This window comes from Podarcis erhardii (genome assembly GCF_964252035.2).
Source record: "Podarcis erhardii genome assembly, chromosome: 12".
Lineage (NCBI taxonomy): Eukaryota > Metazoa > Chordata > Lepidosauria > Squamata > Lacertidae > Podarcis > Podarcis erhardii.
The window spans coordinates 44,126,273-44,142,070 of record NC_138513.1 but is presented as its reverse complement, the minus strand read 5'-3'; the positions used below and the strand labels follow the sequence as shown (position 1 = coordinate 44,142,070).

The 15,798-nt window shown below is 42.5% G+C and overlaps 1 protein-coding gene across 1 annotated transcript in view; it reads right to left on the bottom strand.

Annotated features, from left to right (window-relative positions):
- ITGA9 (integrin subunit alpha 9) overlaps window positions 1-15,798 on the bottom strand; it is a 241,922-nt gene that overhangs the window by 39,851 nt on the left and 186,273 nt on the right. The window contains exons 21-23 of the mRNA XM_081834755.1: window positions 12,493-12,576; window positions 11,802-11,910; window positions 8,528-8,635 (exon numbers count right to left, since the gene is read on the bottom strand). Coding sequence (XP_081690881.1) covers window positions 8,528-8,635; window positions 11,802-11,910; window positions 12,493-12,576 — 301 coding nt within the window. The remainder of the gene's footprint in view (window positions 1-8,527; window positions 8,636-11,801; window positions 11,911-12,492; window positions 12,577-15,798) is intronic.

Genomic DNA, 15,798 nt, shown 5'->3' with positions numbered 1-15,798 from the left:
AGCTACTCCAAACTATACCTACAGAACACTCTGTATGAAATTCAGAAACAAAAAATGAATCAACTGAAGATTCCTAATGCAACAAATTCTATTACAGAAACAAAACCAAGTAACTTCAGAATCTAGTGGGAAATTTGGGGAATATTCACATCCTTTGTATATTCTTCATTTCTCAATAATGGTTTCTCAATTACTTCTTCCCAACCATTCCATGCCCTCCCACCAACCTTTTTTTTTAATGTGGCATTTTTGCGCTTGCACATGAGCAAACATGCACACACCTATCATGGATGGCCTCTAGATATTATGGACCACAGCACCCATCACTCCCAGTCAGCATGGCCAATGATTAGAGGTTGATAGGAGATGTAAGGTACCCTTGCTCTGAGGTTTCTGCAGACTATTCCTGTTCCTAGCAGTGCCTAGCAACCTGGAATAACGCAGCAGAGTGCTTGTGAATGACAAATTGCAGTTTCTCAAGAGGCACCCTTCTGAGATGAATATGAATCAGCTGACTCTGTTTGCCCCTAAAACAGATGCTTTATTCCCAAGCTGCATAGTATGCTGACCTCGGTGACTTGTCAAATGTTTTATCTTATAATCGTTGTCAGAGCTGTTTTTGGCATGTATTTTTTCGCAAGTATTTCCTGACGTATTCGCAGTGCAAGTCCACAAACTAGGTAACTTGTAACACACACATCCTTTTTTTAAGCGGAGGATCCAATTTCTTTCAAAAGTGGACATTGCAAAATAAATAGCTGTACACAGCCTCTCCAAATGCGGAGACAGTTTGTTCTCCTGGACAGATTTACGACTTACAACAAGCAAATAGGGGATGCTATGCACATGGCAAGGGGCTGCAAAAACAGATGTGACAAGTGATGTTTCTCCTTTCTGTCAGTTTCCTTTCAGTGTGCAAAAAGTGCTCTTGTGAATTGGGAAAGGGGAGACAGCTCCAGTAGGAAACTGCACGCTTTGTATCTCCAAGTAGAAAAATCTCTTTCTGAAACCCCAGAAGGCAGGATGGACCAATGATCTCACTCAGTGTATAGTAGCATTCTATGTCCTTATCTACCCATGAGAAAATTGCATGGGCTTCACAAGCAGCCAAACATCACAGACATGTGTCCTGCAGCTGATCCATGGTCACTGATGGCATTGCTTATCATACAAGCAGTGCTACAGCCAGTGGCGTAGTGTGGAGGTGCAGGGGGGGCAGCCACACCGGGCGCAACATTTGGGGGGGCGCGCTCGCACTTGCAGCTCTCTGCCCCTACCTGGCTCACTCACTCTCTCTCACTGCAGTGCTAGCTGTGCGAATCCGATCCGAGCTGCCGGGTCGCCGCCCACTGTGAAGGGGGAGGGTGCCAGGCGTGCGTTGCGGTGCGGAGCGGAGAGAGAGCGAGGGAGGGACTATCTGGGGGAGGGACAGTGCAGCGGCCGCCCAGCACAGCGCTGAGCGCGGGAGAGAACCGCATCCGACCAGCCCAGGCAGCAGCAAGAAGAAGCTGGCAGCGGCGGCAGGTTAGGGGTTAGGGGCGCAAATTACTTGCCTTGCCCCGGGTTAGGGGGCGCAAATTACTTGCCTTGCCCCGGGTTAGGGGGCGCAAATTACTTGCCTTGCCCCGGGTGCTGACAACCCACGCTACGCCGCTGGCTACAGCCACTTTCACTTCCCCTGCAAATGAGCTGGCCACTGTTAGCTCATTCTCCTTGCTAATCTACATTCTTGTTTTCAGAAAGACTTAAGAGTTTATGCACTTTTGGAACGCCCATGCTAAACTGGTCTACCAACCAGCTTAAGAGAACAGCATGCATAATATCATAGAAAGCAGTAGCCAATGTGCTGCCCACCTCTATGTAACAGACTACAACTTCCATCATCCCTGACCATTATTCATGCTAGCTGGAGCTGATCAGAATCGAAAGCCCCAGTTTCTGCAGGGCACCTTGTCATAACTATTCTCTGAACAATACTGGAACCTTTTAAGGTCTCCCATTTGAAGAAAAATGACTGTAATGGGTCAATTCACACCTATGTCAAACTTCTCTGAACTTTTGTGGCAACCAAAATAAGGCATGACTGCCCCTCTTTGGTATGCCTAACAAAGACATTCAAGTGTTTGTGAACAGGAAGAACACATTGCATCCAATGTATCAACAGTGAGGGGAACCATTTGTTTTATTTAATTTTAGGGCTCACAAAAGGTTCACGTCTACAGTTAACACCACCATACATGGAATCCAAGCGGCAAGTTTACGTGTAACATTCCTCTGTTCAAGCACTCCGTGGTTTAAATTCAAAGTTGTGCTTACATTCTGCCTTTCTCTGGTGGCAAAGGAGGGTAATTTATCCACTGTACGGATGCCAAGTGCTACTTGATATGGGGCAAAGTATCTTGTAGGAATTGTCCGAGTAACTGTTACATGGATCCAGCCATGGATTATTGGTCCACAAGGGACTGAATAAATAGACTGGGGATGACAGGTGGTTTTCTTAAGGCAGCAATACATTGCTTGCTTTCTTCAGCTTTGTGGGTCACAAATTGTTCAGAGCTGAAGCAGAGTTTTATCCTTCCTTCTGTCTCTCTTTTATCCTTGAGTACGTGCAATTTCAGGCAGTTCCTCCATCTAACAGAGCTGGCAGCACTATTAACAACTTAAGTAGTTCACATCTCATTCAGAATCTGGCATCAGATAAAGGCTGCAATCCTATATATACACTTACTTGGGACTGCCCCACTGAAGCAGTGGGCTTACTCCTGAGTATACATATACAGGATTGCACTGCATGGCAGAACTTTTTGTGTTCTTTTGTATGGAAGTTGGTACCCCACTAAAGAAGAACCAACCTGACAACAGTGCCTTCGTTATCTTATCTTTTTTAAAACTGCATTTAATTTCAAATGCAATGTGTGCTCTCTCTCCCTCCCCCTATATATAAAAATGTATTTTTATGCTGTGAACCACCCTGAGATCTATGCATGAAGGGTGGTATATAAATTTAATATATACAAAAAATGAATACAATCACCGCTTACTGAGAACATTTGGCCTCCCTTAAGTTTAAGACAGACTCATTTTACTTTGGATGGGAAACAGTCTTTATTTGGAAAGAGAAATGCTTTTTGTTTGCTTTGGATTTTTCAGTGGATTTTTCAAAGTTTTGTGTTGTAGAATTATTGCGTTTAACTATTTATGGTATTATTATTTTTAAAAGCAGCTATAAAAGCTTTACTGAGAATAAGTCTTAAATCAACTTTGTAGAAATAAGTAAATAAATTTCAAAAGCCTTGCTTTACTAAAAATATTAAGTTTCACAATAGTGAAAGACTTTGAAACAACAACAACAAAATGTTGTTTGTTGAATTTGAAAACAGCCATCCAAGGAAGGGTTCCATTTGGACTTGAATGGTGCTCTCAAGTTGTCAGGTGTCAGAAATTATTTCCATGTTTTTCAATATTTGTGAATATTTTCTGCTCACCAAGAAAAAAAGTCATTACAAGAAAATCTTGCCAAAGGCACCGTGTTACACAACATTTTCTTTCAGATTATGGTCCTTTATTTTTTTTATTACTATTATTGGGGGGGGGCTGATTAATTTCAGGACATTAAGTGCTTGAATAAATTGTATTAAAATGTATTAAAATTCACTTTGAGGTTTTATCAAGTGCTATATGAATGAGGTGAAACAAACAAAATAATTACCGTATTTTTCGCTCTATAAGACGCACCAGACCACAAGACGCACCTTGTTTTTGGAGGAGGAAAACAAGAAAAAAAATATTCTGAATCTCAGAAGCCAGAACAGCAAGAGGGATCGCTATGCAGTGAAAGCAGCATTGCTGTTCTGGCTTCTGGGATAGCTGTGCAGCCTGCATTCGCTCCATAAGACGCACACACATTTCCCCTTACTTTTTAGGAGGGGAAAAGTGAGTCTTATAGAGCAAAAAATACGGTATATCCTTGCTGAATATTGAACAGACTTTATGTAAAGAGATAGCCAACTCCTTATGAACTATTTCCTTACAACCGTGTGCAGTGTTGATACCAATTCTACCTGGTACAATTCCAATAACTATTATAAGAAGCTATTAAAACTATATAGAGAGAAAGGGTGAGTGGTGAATAATAGCTTATTAGAAACTCTATTTGCATTTTAAAGCAGTAATCAATCATTTCCAACTTTCTCCTCACTATTCCTAGCAGAGTTAAAGCCACACCAATAGCAGAAAGGGGAAATTATCTCACTTTTCAGAGTCCCTCAAGAAAATTATGCTGAACTTCTCTTTCTCAAATTCAAAAACTCTTCAGGAGGGAATTCCCTAGCCAGGAAACTTAGGGGGGAAACCTTTTTCCGGAGGTCTTTGTAGTTGTTCTGACAGTCATGATATCCTAGCAAACCTTCTGTTTCCTTGCTGCATGTGACACAGGATAATCTTTTCATTCAGCTTACTCAACAATTCTTCTTCCTAAACAGTGACTGAAGAAGTCAAGCATCCCAAACACTGGCGCTACTCACCTTTACCCAACCTTTTTGTTATGCACATCTGTTCTGAAGGGATACCGTTGCATTGCAAGATGGTTGGCTCAGGTGGCAGCTGCTGAGAAGGGCAAGGACTGAAGACCAGGTGGCGGGAGGACAGAACTTTGGTGCCCTATTGCTGCGTTCAGGTGTAGTGGCGTTTGCTTCCCTATCACCAGTGTTGTCAACTACCAGTCAGCGGACTTCTGTACATGGAACTAGGCAGGGACATCTTGTCCATCACTTCATGTAGGAAAATGACTTGGGCCACTCCTGGTTGCCCAGGGGCAGCGTTATGTCCTGAACTGGAGTTCTGAGCCCTCTCTGCTAATGAATCCATTACTCTTATGGCCTGAACCACACCCTGTCTTCTCCTCCGGCCTCCACAACACTCACCCTTTCTCTTTCATCATTTTCCTTCCCACAATCTATCACAATCCTTTTCCTCCCCTTCCCACAACAGCCTCCCGTCCTGTCGGTTTCCATTGTACAGCTCTTCTGATTTAACTCACTCCCCCAAAGCTGCTATTTACACAACAGAGAAAAGCATACAGATTTCACAATGCTCATTTATCACTTTGCTTTTGAGAAACTTCGCAGAGAGGTGCAATGCGTTCTTGGAGACAGGAAACACAACGAATTTAAAGAAAGGGGCAGGGCTCTCTGTGGAAGGCGGTAATTCTTTCTTGATTTGCTATGGATGATGCCAATAAAAGGTTTGGTGATGATACCACGCCAACTAATCATCACCAAACCTTTTATTGGCATCATCCATAGCAAATCAAGAAAGAATTACCGCCTTCCAAGTGACACAAAACATTTGCCAAATAAAAGAGGCAAAGCAGTCTAACATTACATCTCTAAGTCTCCAGGGAGATCAGATGTCTGCAATGTCTTTTGACAACAAAAAACCAGATAAAGATATTTAGCCGCTAACTTTGGTGAGCTCCTGATTATTCCCCAATAATAGAAAATGTATAACCTCTAACTCTGGTTTACATTTGGGGATGCAGAGTAGATCTAGGAATTGCTGCACACTAACTAATGTAGCTGATGGAAGAGAATGACATTTTTCCAATAGCAGAAGACGGCAGGTCAACATGGTGGGAAAATGCAGCCACCCCACAATGAAAGCATGGCTTTGAGAAAAGACAGCTAGGCCACAGGCAGCAAAACAGTAACAACTAGGCAATGACTGTATGACAAAACTCTAGAAAGGCCCCGTTTGAATACGTTGTGATGGATATATCAAAATAGCCTGCACTACACTACCAATTTCCAATTAAAGATTATTTTGCTTACATCAATCTTTCAGAGCCACTAATGAGCATTGCCAAGGAATAAAGAAAATTTCCAGCTGCTACAGAGCAGAAGGTCAGGCCATTGCATAGAAGTGAATTTTGCCTTGCCTCTGAGCGGATGGGAACTCTTTTGTCTCTCAGACTATGACCCAGACATACTCCACCTCCTCATTTGTAGATTCTTAAAAAATGAGAATTTTTGGACAAATGGTCATAGAAAAACATTTCAAGCAGTGACTTCCGGCCCATCCCTAAAGTCTGAGGCTTTTGAGAAAGGATATTGACTGGCCCCTGCCTGCTCCAAATCACCTCTAAAATGTTTTGGAATTTTATTCCTCTTTTCCACTAAATATGTCAAAGGAGAAATTGAAAGGTGGTTGTATAGCTAATGCACGGTTATATTGTAGAACCTACAGCACTGGTGCTCTTTTTTTTCCACCACGCAACATGATAAACTTAAGACCATGCAAGGAAAGGATGGGTAATAGATAAACTTAAGACCATGAAAGGAAAGGATGGGTAAGACCATGCAAGGAAAGGATGGCTTTTCTCCCGGGTCTTCTCCTTTTCCACCAAAGAGCAGCACTGGAGCTCAATTGTCACTATGAAAGCTTGAGTACTAAGCCTAAGGTACTCACATCAAGGATATGAAACCACCTAAAAGTAATGGGCTCATGTTCTTTCTTTCCCTGTCTTGGAACTGTAAAACATTCAAAGTGCAGTTACATTGATGTGAGTAAATTCTACCTAAATTCCACAACCAGCTTAGGTACCTGCCAGAGAAGACCATTAGGCTGGCCAGCACTTGTATTAGGGCTTTCTATAAGTTGGCCTCGCAAACATAGAACTCAATTCCTTCTGAGATTAGGTAAGACCTATCCCTTATGTCCTCTGAGCAGGCCTTGAAGACCCTATGGTTTTCAATGGTTAACATAGCCTAGAGTTATAAAGTGGGGCAGCTACACTGTGTTCTGGCTGAGTTTTACTGTTTACCTCTGTGCTAGCTTTTAGGCTTCAGGATTATTATGAAATGGATATTTTAAAAGGTTTTTATGTCGTACTTGGATTTTTAGGTGAACTGTTTTGTGAAGCATGTTCTCAAAGAGTACATTATAAATCTTTTAAAGAAACAAAGGAACCTCTTCCAATTTGAGTTGGTTCACACATACACACCCACGTCCATTACTCTTCTCCAAATGTGTGTGAAGTGCCTCCATTAAAACACATTGTCTTTGAGTTGACATCAGGTGATAGCATTTATTTATAAATCTACCTGTACTATATGAGGAACTGTATGTGAATAAATGTAAACAGGTCCCTCATGTAAAAATGCATAGAAGAAAAGGGGAGGAAATGTGAAATGGAAAGTGCTGGAAAATAATTACAGTAAATGCACACTAAACAATAACTGAAATTAAAATATTACTGTGACTGGTTATGACGGCTAATTCGTACTCACATATGAACCATTCAGACTACACACTGACAGTTTACACAGAAGCAAGCAACATTATCTAGGCCTCGGTTTTTTAGGTTGTTTTCTGTAGAGGTAATGCTTTGCTTTGCGAAGGCAAACCGCGCACCAGACGTGCAACAGTATGTCAAGGAGCGTTACGCCTGCTTCCCCTGACCTTTTGTCCTTTCACAATTTGGTTGCTAGACATATTGCTTCGCTGGAGCATGGCGGAAAACAGAGACATAATCAAGTACCGGGAGGAACATTTGAGGGAAGCACCTGCTGACACGTGTATTTGCCAACGCTGGAAATGTGTGTAGATGGAAATACGTTAAGTTCAGGGTGGTTTCACTACTGTTTCCAATTGTTGACTTCTGCTAATAAAAGGAGCCTCGGCAGGGCTAGCCGGCAGCTTGCTTGGAGCATGCTTGCCAGCTTGCTTCTGCACAGCTCACCTGCATTACCAACTCCTGTCTCATGCCTGTTAGGTTTCTGTTATGCCACTGTGCAGTTCATGGAGTCACAAGACTCTGTTGACATTCCAGACTGTTGGAAGTCTCACAGGAGACTTCAGTTTTCTTTTTAACCCATTATATATTGATGACTAAATTACAACAGAATAAGCTCTCTCATCTGGAGGTAGCTTGGTCCTTTATATCATCTTGCCCAGTGGTAAGGAAGATTTTGTCACACTAATGTGTAGGGGAAATGGAGTTATGTGTGGTCTTTTCCTAGTTTCCTGCATAGACCGTGTTGAGGCCAATATAAGTCTACGAATATAGAACACCCATTTATGAGCCACTGATTATCTGAAAGTTTCAACAGGAAAGAATAAGGCTGTAGTATAGCATATCTGACACACATTGGCAGATAGTCACAGATTTGATTATTATTTTTGACTGATTTTTCTTTTACCACCCTTCATCCAAAATAGCCATGGAGTGGTTTTAAAAAACTGAGCTGGAAGAGGATAGAAATGGGGCCAATAATCTCTTAAGGGAAGGAAAGCATTGCATTATGATATTGACTGAGGAATGGATGATTAACATAATAGGCACAATCAGGCAAAATTCCCTATTACAAATAAGTTTAAGTCAAAGCTTTAAATTCAGTAGCTACTGCTGCAGCAATACCGACTTTATTCCTTGAAATGCCAACTCTGGGACAAACTCTTATGTTACTGTCCTTTCCACCAAGAGCAGCTTCCGGGGGCTACACAGAACAGACTTTGAAAAAGATCTCACCATCATCTGTTGAATGTGAAACATTTCAGCTCCGGTAGCCGAGAGACGATTTGGAAACGAAATGTCAACGAAAGAGCCAGGAAGTGTGCTTGGGCCAGCATTGTAGACCTTCAAACAAACAAACATACAAACCTGTGACACACTTTTATTAATTTTAACTAGCATAGAAACCCCACCAGGAACCAGCATAGGCTTCCCAATAATCAAACACAACTGGAGCATGAACTTCACCTAAAACATAAAATCGCAGCAATGATAAAGGCATAAAAACCACACCATTGTGTTGAATGGGGAGGGGCTTTCACAAAGCAAATTCATGAATCTATACAAGCTTGATCTAAATTTGAGGCTGCATGGATGAACCTGCCCAGAAAGCAGAGATTTCTCTCCAGTTGGTAGTGCCTTGATATTTACATGTTACACCAAAAAGTGCTTTAAATCTGAACCATGGTTCAGTTCTAAAACTTGTTTTCCACAACCTAGGCCCAGCCCTAAAACATGTAGAGTAAGAATAGGAAAGAGTATCCAAGTATGAACATGCAAGCTGCCTTTACATCACCACTTGGCTCCATGAGCTTCCCCAAACTAGGGGGAAAGCCTTACAGAAAGGACTGTGCGCCACAACTTTGCATTTAAAAAATGATCATCAGGGTTATCGGTGGGGCTGGAGTCTGTCTCTATAGAAAACTGGACCTAATCGTTAATCCAGCTCTGCGTACTTATATATAGATGCAACAGTCAAAACATTTACATTCTGAAAAATAAACAAATCTCAATGAGACACGGTCCTCTCTTGTTTAAGATTCAGTCTCTGAATATGCGGAGATCTATGTCGCTGTTCAGAATCCAGCTAACTCTAAATCTCCAAACATCTAGACCATTCTCCAAACATTGTTTGTGCTTTGAGGAATGCATGAATGATAAAGAGAGGTGGTGCAGAATGCCAAACCCTTACAATGTCCCAGAGGCACTTAAAAGGGGAGGAAGTGATCCAGCTACAATAAGGCCTAACTGCTGCATGAAATGCAGGAATAATGTAACAGAAAACAAATGAACTGGGAACTCTACTGCAATGAGACATGAGTGTAATAAGAAACAAAAAGGGGTATTTGAATCTTCACAACAAAGGAGATGAAAGCCCCCCCCCACTATTTTTTAAAAAAGAAACTTTTAAAGAAAACTTTTCTCTAAGCAAATTGTACTACTTTTATCAGTCTATGATTTTTTTTTTTAAGAGTTGTAATGTATTGGAACAACACGTTCAATGATAATATCCAACCTTAGGCTGCGTTCAATCTGCTTTCATTGTTTTTCAATGCTCTGGGCAAAGATGTAAACCAGGCATAGGCAAACTCGGCCCTCCAGATGTTTTGTTGACTACAACTCCCATCATCCCTAGCTAACAGGACCCGTGGTCAGGGATGATGGGAATTGTAGTCTCAAAACATCTGGAGGGCCAAGTTTGCGTATGCCTGGTGTAAACTCTAGAACCGTAGTGCCTAAGTTAGCAACATGGTTCACAGTATATTTAATGTCCGGGAATCCAAGGGAGAACACACTTTTCTCCATTCTGTCCCAGCAAACAACTGAATAGCAGCCAGTAAGGAATTAACTGGTGCGAACTAGTAACTTCCCATACTGGGAAGGCATGTGTTACTCGTTTTTTTAAAAAAGCATTGTGTTTAAGAGGAAAGGGTAAAAATAGGCAGGCATGAAATATTACTAGTTACAAGTTCCCGTCATTGTGCCATTTGTCACTCTGCAGTTCCAGGGACTCGCTCAGGCAACTTTTGGGATCTGGGAAATGTTCTTCGTAATCAGGATAATCATAATCCAACCAAAGTTATGTTCTTTTAAAAATCCTCTGTGGATACTTAGTCACATGCTCAGATCTCTCCCTCTGAAAACAGTGGAACCAGGCAGAGGTCCTTCTTGGTTGTGGTGCCCACCCTGTGGAATGCCCTCCCATCAGATGTCAAGGAAATAAACAACTACAGTGGTACCTCGGGTTAAGTACTTAATTCATTCCAGAGGTCTGTTCTTAACCTGAAACTGTTCTTAACCTGAGGTACCACTTTAGCTAATGGGGCCTCCTACTGCCACTGTGCTGCCGGAGCACGATTTCTGTTCTCATCCTGAAGAAAAGTTCTTAACCCGACGTACTATTTCTGGGTTAGCGGAGTCTGTAACCTGAAGCCTATGTAACCTGAAGCATATGTAACCCAAGGTGCCACTGTATCTGACTTTTAGAAGACATCTGAAGGCAGCCCTGTTTAGGGAAGTTTTTAATGTTTGATGTTTTATCGTGTTTTTGATATTCTGTTTGGAGCTGCCCAGAGTGGCTGGGGAAACCCAGCCAGATGGGTAGGGTATAAATAATATGTTGTTGTTGTTGTTGTTGTTAAATTATTATTACTATGAAATTTAACAGTACTCAACTTGGGCTGGTGTGATGGTTCTAGGGGTTGCTGGTGCGTAAACCAGTGCCACACCTGGCTGGGTTGCCTGAGTGAACCTTTTCTGTCCGGACAGCCACTCGCTCGTGGCTGTCTCAATCGCTGGCAGAATCCGTCAGTGGGCGTTTCTTGAACTTCTTCCAGCAAAGAAGCTCTTTGACGCCTAGTCTCCGCCTACTCTCCCTGCGCGGAAGCCTTCTGCGCAAGGAGGGTGTGGGCAGCGGAGGACCCGTGCTCTCCCCGCTGGTCCCCGGCGAGGAGTCATGGGACCGCCTCGCCGATTCCCCCATCTGCCAACCCTTCTCCACTGGTGCTGTGCTGATTTCCTTCCCCAGAAGATGGGCTGCTTCTCCCCATCCTGGGACGCTCTCTGGAATCCCTTTGGAGCCCTCTCTCTCCCTCTGGCTCCGATGGCAGTTCCCTGACAGCTGGATTGTGCCCTAAACAGAAAGGAACTTTCAGAGCAACCCAAAAGCTAAATCTGCCATCCTGGAAGAGGTTTGGATAAGAAGGAAGAATCTCTTCCTCTAAACTGGCTTGGATTCACTGTTCTCCACTGGCGAGGATCTCTGTCAGTGAGCAGTGCCCCTAGGCTGCCCACCGCTGAACAAATGATTAATCCAGAGGGTACGTCAGCACCACAGAAAATCCATAGGTTTCTCTAATGATTAGCCAGAAGATAGGATTCTAAATCTTTTAGAGCTGAGAAGCTTTCTCCATAAAGCAAGGAAGCCTTTGCTTGTTGAACTGCTGATAGGAAAACCAGTCACAACGAAAAGCCCATACAAATACAAACATACCTTGTGCTTAATTCTTACCTGAAGTGTGAAGTTCAGCTCCTGAAAATGACACTCCAGATCTTCCAGCTGAGTAAACTGAGATGCTGGCACAGACTCCCCATAAACAAAAGAACCAGGAGAGACCACTCTGAATGAGAGAAAGAGGAGGTCATATTTGAGTGCCAAAAAATGGCCCATTTTGTATTTCTTTTGCACAAATAGCCTCCCCTTCTAAATAGCCATTTTAAACTATTTCTCTTTGGGTGCCTTTATCCTACAAAAAAAGGGAAAGCATAAACAGAATTCTGACTGTGAAATAAAACAGAAAGGCTCATAGCAAGACCTCTTTGTGACCTGTACTATCCCAGAACATTTGACCCTAACCTTTGGTCTAGTGGGCCTGAACCAAAACATTTGACTTGACCTCAGAAATAATGTCTTTCTTCTTCTTTTAGGTGGTTTACAGTGCCGTAATTAATGCCTAATGTTTCTGCACTGAGGAAGAGCAACGAAGATTGAAGCAAAATACACACACACACACACAATCCTATCATCATGTCCTGCTTTCATAGTCTGGGAAGTTAGTACAGAGGAAAGAGGCATTCTGCCCCCAGCTTTACTTGTAAACAAGGAAAAGAATGCATTTCTTTTTCCTCCCAGAAGAGATGCTTAAAATAATATAAGGAATTTTGTGCGCGTGCACATGCTCATTTGATGACCTGCTACTTACCCAGTGATGGATGAGTCCACTTCATGCATCAGGGGAACAGCCAGGGTGAGAGAGTTGTCATGGAGGTTGTGTTCCAGGTTCCCACTGTGTCAAAAACACAAGAATCAAGCTAGCTGTGCAAATGATTTTTGCAATACACAACCGACCAAAGGAATGCCTTGAGTCTAGTTTTGATGTTCATATATCTTAGTCGCTTCCAACTCTACAATTCTGTGATTCTATGAACCCTCCTGGATGAGATCTCCCACAGGACCCAGGAGATCTGGGTTCAAATTCTCAGCCATGAAAATTTGCTGTCACTGTCTCTTAGCCTAACTGACATCAGAGGGTTGTTGTGGAGATAAAATGGAGAGGAGAAATTCATGTGTATGTCACCTTGTGCTCTTGGGGGGAAAGGCAAGATATAAATGTAATTTTAAAATAAATAAAATTTGAAGACTATCAAGGATAATGAAGGAGTCTCAAGCTGAGGGTGAGTGGCTGATTATATGAATATGTAAATGTTCACTTCAAAAAACCGGAAACCTCCTTGCAGATATGTAATAAAGAGTTCCATCCATTTAGTTTACCTGACATGTCAGTTTCCTACATTCAAGAATGGACTCCATGGGGGAGCGTTCAAAAATGCAGTTACCCTACCTGAAGTCTGAAGTGATACTGTTTTAACCTTTGAATCACTTGATCCTTCTTAAGATATAAACTGGTTCTAGTTCAGGGAAGTTTTTAATATGTGACATTTTAGTGTATTTTTTATCTCTGTTGGAAGCCGCCCAGAGTGGCTGGGGAAACCCAGCCAGATGGGCGGGGTACAAATAATAAATTATTATTATTATTATTATTATTATTATTATTATAGTTCTGCTGTGTTAGAACCTTGAATGTGGGGGAGCATTCACTGTTTTGCAGGGGAAAACAGGAAAAAGGTCCTTGCTGGGCTTAAAAGAAATTGTGGGGCTTAGAAATGTAGTTAACAGACAGAACCTCTGTAAAAGTATCCTATATGCCAGGGGTGGCCAACTCCCAAGAGACTGTTATCTACTACTTTCAGAAGAATTAAAAACTAGCTGTGTAGCTGTGATGATCTACCCCCCATTTTGGGGGGGTTCAGCTCAAAGTTGTTGAGCTTTTTTTAGGGAGAAGAAAAGAAAAGCCCCATTTTGGGGGGGTTAAAAAAAGCTTTTTGGGGGGAGCCAGAAATTGATGGACATCCCTGCTATACGCTAAAGGCAAATCCATTTTTTTACAGAGTCAAAATGGCGGCATTCCATGGAGGGAGGAATTGGCAGACTTGGGGACACCTCAAGTCTTGCAAATGTAGAAACAATATTGGGAGGAGGGGGTTAAGGGGAGGAAACCAAAAGAGACTGAACATGCTTGGTGGCCAAGGACCATAGGCTGACAGTTGAAAGGGGCTGTTGGAAAATGGGGGGAGGGAGGTTTCCACAGATATGGAATGCAATATCCTGAGATATTGCAATACCCTGAGGACATGGCTAGCTGACAGGCCCCCTGGCTAGGACTGCTCCATACAGCAGTGTCTTGCGCTTTTGAATAACTTCATACAATCCTATTTGTGCAGGGACAGACTAGCCACTTTTGTAAAGAAAATACACAATTTACATGCTATATTTCTGTGTTGTTGTTGTTGTTTTGGGGGGGGGGGAATCCTGTGTCTCATCAGCAAAACAGTCCAAAATGTCTGGAGGTCATGAGGTTGGAAAAGGCCTCTCTGGGATGCTGAGGTTGTGCAAGAGCTCCCATATTTACTCAGCAGCTTGCCACTGAATCCCCCTACTATTATCCTCTGTGTGGATAATAATAAAAAACAATACAATCTGAGGAATGAAGTTGCAAGTAGCCTTGACCATCTGGTGTGTTGAGCTCACTCATGGCATTCATTGACAGCACGGATCTTGTTCCACACACCTGGTATTTCTGAAGAGTTACTTTCTTCCCCTCGAGATTCACAGAGCAACCAGTGGCTCTTTTCTCTCATCTCCCGCTGTTCTGTATGGGGGCTGTGTGTGTGTTTTAAGCAGAGGATCATGGGTTGTTATGTTAGATGCAAGCGTGGGATTGTGCCCTTTCATGCATCTAACATCACATCTAACATCATCAAAAAGCAGAAGCAGAAGCCTATGCTTTAGAAGTGGTGGGTTCTAAGAGCCAAAGTTCATGAAGCTGAGCTGTTTATTCCCGTGTGAGTTTAACTATTTCCTGCGGCTAATCGCAGATGGGATTTGCTTCTTTGTGGCTTATAATTATGGGAAGTGTGCACTGTGCATTATAGTTTTCAGCACTCTCTTTATCAAATCCCTATACACCCATTATGAGGGATCTATAGTCAGACTGAGAGCTGGCCTGAATGCTCTCCTAGCAGACTTCAGGATATCCTCGGGGGCAGAAAAACATTCAGCTCAGCAGCCTCACGAGGACTTTCAAATCAGGATAGGGGGAGGCCAAAAAGCCCCCTGTACATAGGGCATCAACATCAAATAAAAGCTGTCAGCTTGCTGGCTTGGATCCAATTGCATATTTCACTGGAGTGCCAGAAAATATGGTTGGTTTTTTGCAGTCGTGGCTGAAAAATTAAATTTAGTGGATGCAAGAATGGAATGAGTAAACCTATCCCAGCTTCAGGGTTCTCTGGATCTTGCCATGACATACAACAAAGATAAGTTGCACCATCTCAAAGCGGTCCCTAGCCAGGCAGGGTCATTGATTATTCATCATGCACTAATGTGGCTGTGTTGACTAATCTCCATACCTAGAGAGATTGGAAAGGATGCTTTTCGGTCAGTTTAGATTGGTGCTTGGAAAAGGAATAATGCCTTTTTTGTGCTGTATCTTAGGTCATTACAGAACAGGGAGAGGTTAAGCCAACGCATCAAGTTATTCTTTATGAGCTATTATCAGGTTTAATGTCAGGATCCCTTGGCACCACAAACGTGCAGATTTTTATAAATCATGTATGAAATCATGTTCTGTGTTTCCCCTCACTGGTCTAAGCAGAGAGTTTTAGTAATGGACGTGGTAATGACAGGGATATCTCTCACCAGGATATCAGCAAATGGCCGTGAGAAAACCTGTGCTTTGAACACAAAAAGAAACCAAAATGCCATGTAAAACCACCACAAAAATTGCAGGGTTGCGAGTGGTGCACAACTCATATCCAGAATAAAAAAAGGATCCACAGTGGAGACAGCCCAGGGATGCAACTTCCCACAGCACCAGGAAAGCGAAATAAACGGCCCATTTTAAAAGCATTCAAGGCTACATTCAAGAAATGAGCAACGTGGGAATGGA